At 47.0% G+C, this 13,155-nt stretch overlaps 1 protein-coding gene across 1 annotated transcript in view; it reads left to right on the top strand.

Annotated features, from left to right (window-relative positions):
• Nucleotides 1-609: 609 nt before the first annotated feature.
• Nucleotides 610-13,155, top strand: part of CCDC175 (coiled-coil domain containing 175) — an 814,258-nt gene continuing 801,712 nt past the window's right edge. The window contains exon 1 of the mRNA XM_069638898.1: nt 610-755. Coding sequence (XP_069494999.1) covers nt 668-755 — 88 coding nt within the window. The 5' untranslated portion in view covers nt 610-667. The remainder of the gene's footprint in view (nt 756-13,155) is intronic.

Below are 13,155 nucleotides of genomic sequence, written 5' to 3'. Positions count from 1 at the left end.
GTGTACGCCATTTCGATCAAGCAAAGAAAGAGAAAGTGAAGGAGGATGTTCAGCATGTTTAAGGACATAGAAGGGGCTGATTGGTTATGCTGGTCACGTGGTCAGTTAAGAGACCAATAATATTGGGACTACCAAAGACTCTTATCTTCACTGGAAGTTGTAGTTTTGATCTTTGTTATCATTCATATTATTTGTTTGTTCATTGCTGCTTCAGTAGTAAACTTGAAAGAGAAGCATAATCCTTTTCCTCCCTGTCTTTTTTAGAATTATGACTTTCTGGAACGAATGTGTTCAAAATCTGAATAGTCATAAGTGGGTCCGCATGAGTATATATATCTCTATGGTTTGCATGTTACTGTTAGGGTAGGTGTTGTGACATATATAAGCAGTGTGCTGAGGAGCTTTCATGCATGAATCACAATCACAGACATTTAAATATAAACTTATGTGGTAATTCTTATGTTCTCAAAATGCACTTTGAGTTCATGTGAATAAGGCTACACCCAAAAGGTCACGGCTTTCACTAGATTTCGCAACCCACGTAAAGCAATAAATCAGTAGCAATAACAGTCTCCACAAGTACCGCTTGCGTCACATAACCATGACAACATGGCAATTGATAACAGCGGTCAGTCGAGCTGGTCTGAAAGTGAAGCCCTCAAGCAGGATGGCAGAGATTATCAGAGCATTCGGCTCGGACCCACTAACGGAGTCCCCCGCGGTGTCTGCGGCTCTGGAACATCTATCTGCAATCGGTAAGTGAAGGGGGCTGGGTGACCCTCTCCCTATAAGTGTTCACTACGAACCATAAACAATCACTTCACGGCTCGCCACAGGTGCGTGTGTCCGTGCGGCGGCCATGTTGGAATCAGGCAAACAATAACCATATGAGCCTTCAGTCGCACGTTCCAAAACGGAGGACAAGTTGTCTCTACGCGGGTTCGGTTCCAAATGTGCATGTTTCCAACAGTCGGCTCCCCGTGTTCACGCAAGTTACTGGTTAACTGCTCCCGGTTATTCGTTGACTAAGTTTCCTTGTGCAGATTTGTTTTCGAGATAAATTGCATATATAGTTTGAGGTTCTGCCGGTTTAAATAGTATTCATTTTTGAGTGCACCATCGCCACATGTACATAATCATCATACATGGCCTCCAGCCACAGGTCCACAAGACAACGTTTGAACATACCTTTCACTGCCTCCATTTGAAAATCGAAAACACTGAGATTTATGCTCCGCCTATAACCACGTAAGACTCCGCCCACGTGCCCATCCCATATGCTAAAAAGGTAAATTATATTGATTCTGTGATCGTGTCTATGTGCGCAATAATGCACCAAGTGAAACCGTTCCCTCAAAAAACGCATTTACCATTTTTACAGTGCGTTTTTGCATTTGGAAACCTTACACTAATTCAAATAAAGGTATTGTTGCTGACATGTGCAGGCAGTCTCCTCAGCTGCAGGCAGAGAGAGGCCTGCAAACCCTCATTCTCTTTATTTTCGTAATACACTTTCTTGTTTCCTGTCCTCCCCTTCCCCGCCCCTCTGCTAGCGCGCAACACTGTGAATATTATCCTGTGCCACACTAAAATAGAACTGCACTTATTAGCCTGTATCACATCCAGAGAGGTTTGTGTATATTACCTTAAGTCACACATAAAGAGGACTGTGATTATTAACCTGTTACACAAAAATAAAACTGCGAATATTAGCATGCGTCGCATGCAGAGAGGATTGTGAATATTACCTTGAGTGACACCTAGAGGACTATGATTATTAGCCTGTGCCACATTAAGATAGAACTGTGACTATTAGCATAGCTCTCAACCATTTCTGTCGCAAAGGCGGGTGAAAACACCCGATTTTGTTTTTGGTGGGTGAGAGCCCATTGTAACGAATGGGCGTGCAGGGGGCTTGGCGGGTGAGTCAGCTCTTTGCCAGGCAGATGACACCCGCCAAAAGCATGTGAGTTGAGAGCTATGATATTAGCCTGCATCGCATCCAGAGAGGATTGTGAATATTACCTTGATTCACACGAGAGAGGACCCACAAAATGAGTGTGCGTCTCTTCAGACAACAATGCTAATAATTAACCCTATTAAAACCTCACCCCTCTGCATGCACCAACTAAACACAACCATAACTCTAAAACTGCATGCACTTCACTACAACAACAAACAAACCACGCGTAGCATTACACAACAGCACACAATGGATACCAACCGGATACCACACCAAAAATCTCAGTGAACAGTGTTAACCGAACTGAAGCTGCCAACAGCACATCACAGCTCCCTTTCTTTTTCTCTACACTTTGTACTACTAGCATACCCCAACCGACCCCCGGTGGTGACAGTGCGCAGTATAAATATCCTTAAGATTAATACCCTCCCCTCATCACGTCTCGTGTCCTTAAAGGGGCCCGATCATTCCCATCTCTACAACAGCACCCACACACAATGGCATTCGGAGATGGCCTTCCAGCCTCTTTAAGTTGATTCTGGCACTTATACCCCTGGTTTCCCCGTTATAACTACGAGTCCCAGAATGCAAAGTTAAAAAAGCCTGGACTGCCTTTACCGAAAATGGTTGGCATATGCGCAAGACCATAACTGGGGAAGGGAAAACTATAGCACTGAACATGCAAAAAGTGTGAGTGAAAACTACAATTCCCAGCATTTGTAGTCCTAGTTGACTACAATTAACAGCATCCAAAATTAGCTAAATATGTCCCAGCTTCCAGTTGCCTGGATGGGAGGAAAAGCAGCACACACACGCAAAAGCAGAACACACCACACACTGCAAGCAGTTGCAGCAGATCAACGAAGCGAGGAGGGTTGAATGATCAATGGATCTCTAGAGTGCCTCTGCCTCAGCAGCTGGGCCGTTGGGCACCATGCCACAGGCACACACAGACAGGTAGAGCTTGGCAGGCAGGGTGGGCTGCTGCTGTCCTTCTTGCTGATAGATTTGATCCATCAGCGGTGATTGGATACCAAGGCGTGAACCTCAGTATTCCATCTTCTCGGGTTGTGTATGTAGTCATGGGTTAGGCTTCTTCATGGTCTGTGTGGACTTGCCACAGTATGGCTGGTGTCACAGGGTCTTCGCCATGATGAGCTGCGTGCTACCTTGTTCAGTTGGCACCATAGAACACAGCATCATAGGAGAAACTTAAATTAGAATAATTAACCATGACAAGAAAGCCAAGAGACAAATAACTTTGCAGTATACATACAAATGATCTGTATTGTTAGTTTTTACTATTAACTGGTGCTCTAGTCTTGCCAAAACTAGTGGCACAAGTATAGATTAGAGGGAGATGGTTTGCATTTATTGAGGAACAGTGTGTCATTTAGAACATTAGTAACTTACAAAGTGGGCAATAATAGAGTATAGGCAGTCCTAGGGCCTAACTCTCAACCTTCTATGTTGTCAAGATGAAAATACCTGTTTTTTATTTTTGGGGCGGGTGAGACGCAGAGGCGTTGCTAAGGGGGCTATAGCCCCTGTTCTTTTGGTTGTAGCCCCAGATAGAATGTCAGGAACTACAACCAAAAGGCTAGCTAGCCCCCAGTCCCGACAGTTCCGGCAGTAGCGTAGCCACGGGTCTTTTCCAGTCCTAGCAACACCCCTGGAGTGAATGGACGTATGGGAGAGCTGATGTGTGAGCCAGGTTATTGCAAATTGTGTGACCCACGCCAAAAGCAGGTGGGTTCAGAGCTATGCCTATGGTAAGTTGTATATTTTAAATAAAGGCATTGGCTGATTGAGTGGTGCATTCCCAGTTGTGAATGGGCATTAGGGAGACCATATACCGGGACAGGGACTGGAGAACATAATATTTGTTTTCACATTGGCAGCGAGAGACCAGTATTTACACAGTTGCAAATTACATAAAGTAGTCCTGAGGGCAACACGCACTTGATGCTGATTGAGCGATTAATTTGTATAGGGTGGTGGCAAGGTTTGGAGTTCTTTCCATCGCTGGCATGTGGAGTTTGGCCCACATTTTGAAGAGTTCCACTGAAGAGATGGCTTTGAGGGCTGGGGGAAGAGTATTCTTTCTGTTGTGGTGGGTCAAGTAGGCAAAAGGATAAGGCACAGGTGAGGCGGTGCACTGATAGGTTGTGCATAGACAGGTGGTGGAGAGTTCAAGAGGGAGAGAATAGTGAGCTGCAGTTGGTGGGGGGAAACCTGGATTTACTGACAAAGTATGAATTTAAAGAATGTGATTTTGCATGTAGAGCCATCAATCAAGCTGACAGTAGGCGGAGCTGGAAGAGGAACTACGAAGGTAGAAAAAGGTGCCTGTCGCAAAGCTGAGGTTGAGGGGAACAAACGAGTAGAAGGGCAGACCAAAAAGTAGCCTCGGTCAGTAATCAAGTTTGCTAATCTCATGAGTAGAGAAAAGTGTTTTAATTGTATTGTGTGCAATGTGTCAAGCAGGTTTTTCGAATATTTACGAAGTTGAATCAGGTTGCAGTGGCTGTGAGAAATTCAAAGGAAATTCTTTGAATTTCTCACAGCCACTGCAGCCAGATTCAACTTTGTAAATATTGAATGACCACTCTGGGGGGGAAAGCGAAGGGAGATGTGAGGGTTCGTTTGTATGTTGAGGCAGGGAGAAAGGTAACATCTGTTTTTTAGGAGTTGAGCATAATGCATTATAGATCCATGGATGGAGGTTAGGCAATTGGTTATGCCTTCAAAAATTTCAGGGGTGAAGGAGGGGAATGAGAAAGAAACAAGTATCGCCAGCAAACGGATTATAGTTATTTGAGTTATTGTGCATTTGTTAGGCGCTTATACAGTAAGTTTCAAAGCACCCACAGGGCAACAGGGAGGGAACATGGGATTGAAAACAAATATAGTGGAAGATAAAGACGAACCTACTATGCCTTGTGAGTAGTCAGAACGTGCAAGTGCAGCGAGATGAGGAGAAGTGGGAGTGGGGGTAGGTTCTGGAATGTCTGTGCTTGTGGGTGAGCAGCAGATGAAGTGCTATGCAGCCTAGAGCCGCATTAGGTAGATAGTGCAAGCCTACAGGACGAAGGCCGGTGGGTGCTGAGGCAAGTGCTGAGGTAGGCAGAGGGTGGGGCGATTGGGTGTGGGTACATAAGGGCCCTGGTCACCAATCACAGCGACTGTGAGATTAGCAGAGGAGGGAAGAAGGGAAGGAGGAGGTGAAGAGCAAAGTCTTGAGGAGCTTCTGGAATTTGAGGAAGTCCTACTCAAGACGAAGAGGAAGGGGGAGGTTGTTACATAAGAGGGAGCCAGCTGAAGAAAGTGATCGACCTCCGGCCCTCTGATTAGCAAAACGCTTTACACACATACAGTTGGTGCCAGAGGACCGTAGAGGGAGAGTATTTGGTAAGAGAAAGTTGCAGATGCCGTGGTCCCAGGCCCCAGTCAGCCTTGTGGATGATGCAGAGGGATTTGAATTCAACCCGTGCAGCAACCGTGAGCCAGGGAAGAGTTTTTAGGGCGGGAGAGATGCGGTCCTTGGGATTAAGGCTCGCTACCCTGTTCTGGATTAGCTGGAGGGGTCGTAGAGGGGAGGAAGGTACATTTGGGTAAAGGCTATTGCAATAGTCAAGCCTAGTGAGAACCAGTGCTCAGGTAACATTGAGCCTCTGGGGGAAAGTGAGAAAAGGGAGAATTCCTTTGAGAAGGAAGAGTTGGAAAGTGGGACTTCTTGGCAATGTCCTGATAGTGAGGGAGGAAGGAGAGGGAGGAGTCAAAGATGACTCCAAGGTTTATAGCTTTGGATAAAGAAGCAGGGGGAGAGCACATGGAGGATGGCCAGAGTGAGAGGAACAAAGAGGGAGCAGGGGTCCCAATGGGAATGATCTCAGTGTTGCTGGCATTGGAAGTGAGCCAGGACTGGATGGAGATATGCAGTCAGTGATGATGGAAGATGCAAAAGGGTCAGAAGGAAGTTTGAAAAAGAGTTGTGTGTTATCTGCCTAGCATTGGAAGTTGGTGGAGAAGGTGGAAATGAGGAGTGCCAGCTGAGCAAGATAAGTGTTGAAGACCCAATAGGAGAGGTTTGAGCACTGTGGGACCCCACCGGTGGAGAAGGAAGTAGGTGAGATGGTGTCCAGAATGACATGTGACAAACGGTCAGTTAGGAAGGTTAGCCAGTCTAGTGCCCGCTCCGCGATACCAAGTGTATCATGGAGCCATTTTATGAGGATAGAATGGTTGGTCGTGTAGAAGGCAGAGGAGCGATTGAGTAGGATGAAGACAGCTAGAGAGTTAGAGTTCAGAGATGCAATCAGTTCTGCACATGAGTTCAGAAGAGCAGTTTCCCTGCCCCTGGATGCTCGAAATCCAGATTGATGGTCGTGGAGACCACCAACAACTTCAGTGTGTGAGGTAAGTTGTGGAAAGGCCAGCATATCCAGCAGTTTCCCAAGGAAGGGGGGTGATAGAAATAGAGTGGTAGTTGGCTGGACATGTAGGGTCTGCTGAAGGTTTTTTCATAAGGGGGCACACAAGGGAGTGCTTGAGGGAGGAGCTAAAAGATCCAATGGCAAGAGTGGTTGCAGAGATCAGTGAATACAGGGGCAAGGGAGCCAATGTTGTCCTTGATGGTTCTGGAGGAGCAAGGGGAAACTTGTTTGGAAGAGACGTTCATGGAGCGTACAACTCTGGTGGCTTCTTCAGGCGTGACAGGGGACAAGGAGGAGAGAGGAAGACGAAAGGTGAGGAGCAATAAGAGGCAAGGGAGTGAGGGACGGCTTGGGCGTGAGGGTAGCAAGGATACTCGGGATGTTGAGACTTTTAGTGAAGTGTGTGGCCAGTGTGTTGCAAAGGATCTGGGATGGAACAGGGGAGGAAGAGACTGCAGAAGGGTTGGCTAGTTCCCTGCAGATTTTAAAAAGTTCATCCGTGTTGTTGGATACACCAGATACTCGTCCCTGGATGTGGGCTCTTTTCTTGGCACGGATGGAGAATCTGTATTACCTTTGGAGCAGGCAGCAGGCCAGTCTGTCAGAGGGTGAGCCTGAGGTTTGCCACTTCCGTTTCGCAGCTCTGCACTTGCGTTTCAGGGCTTCAAGTTCAGAGTCATACCAGGTGTTACGTTTGGAGGCAGGTTTCAGCCGGGTCCTCATGACTGGGGCAAGAATGGCAAGGGTGTTGGTTATGGCTAAATGGAGGTCGTTGAGAGCAGAGTCGGTGGTAGCGTCTGGGGGGGAAAGGGGGATGAAGGTGGATGCGAAGGCAGCAACTGACACCTGTTTCATCAGACGGATGTACGTGAACGAGGTTGGCAGGGCTTTTGGAGGTGCGGTCCGAGGGCCAAGGGAACCCTGGTGAGAGGAGAGGAGAGAATGGTCTGACCAAGAGAATGGAGTGATCAGAGGGGGAGGGAGAGAGAGAGGTCAGAACGGATGAGGGCATCTAGAGTGTGTCCAACTAAGTGGTTTGGGTCAGAAGGGAGAATGGAGAGGGATAGTGAGGTGCAGAGGTCACAGAAGAGAGTGGATGCTGTGACAGGGGAGTCCAATTGGATGTTGAAATCGCCCATGATGTGGAGATTGGAGATGGTTGAGAGTAGAGTGGTACAAAAATCAGCCCATTCAGAGAGGAACAGGGTGGTAGCACTGGGAGGCCTGCAGATACTAGGAATAATCAGAGAGGAGGAGGGAGAGATGACCAACTTGCAGACCACGCTCTCAAACGAAGAGTAGAGCTGGGTGGGTATGACGGAAGAAGGAGCCCACTCGGGGAAGATGAAGGCAACCCCACTGCCAGCACGGCGAGGTTATGACTTGGAAATTATCTTGAAGCCATCGGGGAGAAGGGAGTCCAAAGCAGTGACTCAGCTGACATTGAACCATGCCTCGGTAAGCGCGAGAATGTCGAGGTCAGTATCTTCAAGTAACGGGCAAATGTCAGCCGAGTGTTTGTTGGCTGAGCGGGCATTAAGAGTAGCCAGGTGAAGTAGGTCTCCGCCTTTGAAGGTTTTCTGAGGTGGAGTACAGGGACGTGGTATACCAGTCAGAGGGTGAGGGACAGAAGGAGTGGTAGGGGGGAAAGGCAGGTGAGGGAAGGAAGTTAATGAGGGACGGCAGGCGCCGGTCAACGAGGAGGAGGTTGGGTTGAGAACCCTGAACCAAGATAGTGCCTGTGTGGTCGACATTAATGATGCAGCGTGATGAGAAACCGGCCAAGAGGACTTCCCGCTTGGTGCCACCATTAATGGGAGAGGATGTGAAAGAAAGGAGAGTGGAGATGAGATGAGGAGTCCATAGATCTGGAGATGAGATGAGGAGTCCATAGATCTGGAGAAGGGACAGAGAAAATGATGTCGGTGAAGACCTCTCTGGAAGTTGTACTAACATAGGTGTCTGCAATGGTTTGGCTCTCAGTATGTCTTTTTGTGCTTTTTTCTTCTAGACTTTGTAAGAGAGGGATGGAGGGTAGGTGATAGTCTAGCAGTTGGAGAAGATAGGAGAGATGGTGAGTGCCATGAGGGTGGCAGAGGATAGTTGAAGGAAAAAGGAGAGGCTGCACTGCAAGTTCTGGCGCAGCTCACAAGGTGGTCTAGTGGTTGCAGGAGGGGCACCCGAAGCAATGCAATCTGAGGTGAAAGATGTAAAAGCACAACACCTAAGATTGAAAGTCAAAACAGGGCACAAAAAGCAATGCAATATTGGGTGCAGGATGTTAAAAAGCACAACACCTAGGTTTTCAAATCAAAAGCAGGGGATGGGAAATGCAGTGAAGAAGGGAGGATCAGAACAAGGCTGAACGTTTGAGTGAGGAGTTTTGGTTCAGGTTTTGTTAGTGGAGGTGGGAGTGGCAGAGTTTAGACATCACTCATGTGTCATTGTTGGTAGTGCTTGGAGGTGCCGCGGCACAGGTCTTTCGGGCACCGGCTGTAGTGGGGGCTCATCATGATTCAGGGGATCAAGTGGTGGGGGCCCTCCAGACCCGCACAGCCAGGGCATTAGATACGGGCCTTGGATGCAGGAGGCCGGCTGAAGCCTGCCGGTTTCGTTATTGGCTGTATCAAGGCAGCCCTGGTCAATGACAATGCAGGAGGTAGCTGGGTGACACACAAGGGGAGTGGGGAGCCGGCCTACTGCCGGCCCATACGAGCGGCCATCTTGGAAGGGCCTCGAGGTAGGGGGCAGCCAGATTCCTTGTTGGTGTCCACAGATCTTTTTCCTGTGCAAGCAGCGCTTCAGAAACACATAACCATGTGTTCCATGCAGGGATTGAATTCTGCAGTAAACACCTGCAGAGTACACGATTTCTGCAAAAATAAAATTCCCTTCACAAGCGTGCTAAAGTTAATACCAAAGGAAGATTTATTTGCTGATGGTTCGGGTGTAAAGGGTGAAGAGAAGTGAGCCTAGGGCTAATCCTTGAGAAACAGTGTTTGGCAGGTATATCAAGAAAGGTCTGGAGTCCCATGATATGGCGAATGAGTGGTCAGAGAGACAGGAGCACACTTAGTTAAGTGCAGTGTCTTTGAAGCCAATGTAAAGAAAATAGTAACCTGAACTTTAAAAATAATCCAAGAGACCAAATGATCACTGCACCGTTTGCAAGGGAAAACAAAGTTTATTACTTGCAAAAAGGTCTCAGACGGTCCCGTAGAACCGAACTGACTCAGAGAGTGTCACACACCAAGAAGTCACAGGTTATATAACGGAAAACCACAGATCTGCATACATAGGTTACAATGTTATCCCACCACCCTCATTGGCTACCACCTATAGAACATGCTAATACCCCTCTGTAGTCCCTAGACTGATTGGCCATGCCTTATCTAAACCCATTCCCCTAGACTCGTGGCCCACTACATCTTCACTATTAGATCCAGGTACTGGATTGGCCATTGAACACATTGACACACTAATAAATCGTGACCGCCACGTGATGTGGACCCCTCCAATCCAGACACGCCAAAATAAACTGGTGAGGCCAACTCTGCTTTGATAAGACAATAATCCTTCTCGTTATACCAGACACGCAGCGCACACAAGCCGCACCCCGGCCTTGTACTGCATTTATTGGCATCACCTCTGCTCCTCCTATCCCAAATCATGGAACGTTCGAGACACGGCTCCCCCTTATTTCCTTCAAACCCCAGGTGCCCAGTAATGACAAGACCAGGGCATCACTATTGAGTCTGAATTTCAGGGATTTATTTGCTTTTGGTTATGCATGTGCTTGTAATTCAAATAGGGTGACTGCTCCTCTGCCCTCCCCACAGCTAACATTCCGTTAGCACCACGTTCAGGCCCTGCAGCTGGATACAATTTGCGTTTATCTGTGCACCGCGGGAGCCTTTGACCACTGCTTCTCTCCTGGGGAACAGAAAAGGGATTTGTCTTAGGAATGAGCTAAACAGAGCCACAGCTCCATATCAAGGCCTGCGTTCTGTTCTGTTCATTGTGTATTATGCATTAAAATCCAATATGACGGCACTCCTGTCATGTTTCACGCTGACCTCACTCCTACCACAGTACCGTTCTGACTCCATCTTCCACCTACTTTAGCTCTTTCCTCACACTCACGGAAAGGCATAACTTCCTAAATAACTGCTGAACACAGGGCCTATACACTGCCCTATCTATTACCTCTGCAACCATAACAATCATATACGTGTTGCTCCCGTGTTGCTTTATGGGGATATCATGTGTCAACACAAACTACAAGTGACAAAATCACTCGTTTCACACTGTGGTACGTGCTAATGTGTTTTCCTGAACCGTTTTGCCTGGCTGGGACGCTGTAAGTGCATCCCAACATTCCCCCTTCAGTTAATACTCCATTAACTAATCCTGCTGCCTCCTTCCTTCCATAGTCATCATCTTTGGGTACCCACACCCTACACACATTACTTGAACTCCCCGCCCCAGAGTGCTCATCATTAAACACTCTCCATCTCATGCTAAATCAAACCAGTGCTCTATATGGTTTTCCGGGTCTGGTGGGGGTGTGGTCAAGGTAACCAGGGGTCAAAAATCCTGCTCTACTTTCACCATCCTTGGTTTTACAACCCTGTCCCATCTATCAGTCTGGGTGTACTTGTGTTTTGTGAGAGGAGGAGCTCTACCTGTTGTTATCAACGCCATCATAGTTGCACTATTCGGCAGGGTCTTCATACAACATCTCAATATCATCTGACATGAACAAAAAAGTACGAGCAGGAATACCACGGTGGGAACCAATGACTTTATGGCTATTTCTAACCACGACGTGACCCATGAAAACATTGAATCAAATCAGTTATCCGCATTTACTCCTGGTTCCTTTTCCATGGCAATCCTCAAATTATGTAGGGCCCCTATCGCATGGGTCAAAGACCCACTGTCCGCACCATTTGGGGGATGTTGGTGTAACAAGACAGACCAAATTTCTTGCACATACACCCCTCGATAGCCGTGAGCAAATCCAGAAGCCTGATTGCCCATAATTCTAATACCCTGCTACATCTGGCTCGCCAACTGAAGCATCTCCCACCTGGCGATCTGCAGCCATTTGGCATTAGCTGCAGTCTGGATACTCAGCACCCGGATGGAGGTAAAAATCATTTCAGTTTTGGTAAATAATTGAAACTGATCCAGCATCGCCTTCAATTGATCAATTGCATTTTTTGACAGATAATTTGTTCTTTTGTGGCGACAGAGCTTTGGAGAGCGGCAGGAATGCTTGGTAGATGGGTGGTTTAGTTAGTTCTGGGAACAGCACATTTATAACAGATGGGCGTCAGGAACTATCAGAACCACTGAGTGCAAGGTGGTCATTGAACATATGCCCCTCCATGATGGCGGGAGGTGTAGGCATGCATATTGTCTACACACTCAGCAGACATCCATTAACACTGCTGTGCCTTCGGTCAGGTCAGGGATGAATAACATTTTATTACAACCAATGTTTGTTCCTACAGGTATAGTATAATTTCCTCAAAAACAAAAGGAAAACTGCGCTGGCCTCTGTACTTTTGCTGGGGTCTCACTTAACTCAATCCATGTCAATTTTGGCACATAGTTTCCCCATTTCCTGCCACAGCTCTGACTGATGTGTGCCACTATGTCTTCTGAGAATCCTAGTAGGCCCCCTCGCTCACTACTACTCAATTTCCCTCCTGGTCTATGTCATCCCCAAAGATACATCAGTGTAATTTTCATTTCCATACTCCGCACTTTATATGCCCCAACCACATAAAATAACCACAAAGAAACAATATGAAAACTCAGAAAAGAAAATATACAACATAACAACATATATTTTACACAACGCTAGTGATGTTGAACCTGCAAAGGGATAGAAAAAACAGAAAAACATGCAGACAAATCCAAACTTTCATATTATAGGGATTGATCAGGTGTAACATCGTACGAAAACCTGCTGCAAAGTATACTCTTACATCACTCAGTAACTGTTTCATTCTTGCGAGAAAGTGGAGCAGTGCCAGGGGCTTTCCAAACATCATATAAGTGTACCCAATACTGCAGGGTTCGTGAAGACCGCCTTATAAGGTCTCTGAAAATACAGGTCCTTCCAGCGCCAGACGAATTTCCTCATGAAGCCCTGGTCCCCGGGACGTAGTTGCTTTAGTGGTAAATTCAGTGGATCTGACGCCTCAGCTGTGTGTCTCTTCTAGAAGCAATCTGTCGACACAAGATCTTTATACTTTTGGTTAGCTCCCTCAAATACCCCTTATGCTCCTCCCCCTATACTGCTACTGCCCTGTGAGCATCTGATGCTGTGGGTGTAGGTGTGAGAAGTGTATGCATTCTTCTCCCCATCATTACTCGTGCAGGGACAAGTGGTGATACTTGCTTTGCTGCTTTCTCAAGCTAAACAGAGCCCCAGATTCTGCAGCCAATTCCTCCCTAACATAGTGCATATTTTAGACCATTTAGCCTTCAACAATCCATTTCATTTTTCAAGGATCCCATTGGCTTGTGGGCGATAGATCGAGCACAGTTTGTACCATATCCCTATTAAGGACGCAATTTCCTTCAACAATTAGTTAAAGTCAGTTCCATTATCTGATTGTAGGACCTCCTATACCCCTAGCAAGGAAATACAGTGTGTACCAGGTATTTAGCAGCTGATGTAGAATCAGGTTCTGCGCAAAGACCAGCCTCAACCCAACGGGAAAATGGACATACTACAAC

This window comes from Ambystoma mexicanum, chromosome 14 (assembly GCF_040938575.1).
Source record: "Ambystoma mexicanum isolate Mex_15411 chromosome 14, UKY_AmexF1_1, whole genome shotgun sequence".
Taxonomy (NCBI): domain Eukaryota; kingdom Metazoa; phylum Chordata; class Amphibia; order Caudata; family Ambystomatidae; genus Ambystoma; species Ambystoma mexicanum.
This window is presented reverse-complemented; position numbering and strand designations above follow the sequence as displayed.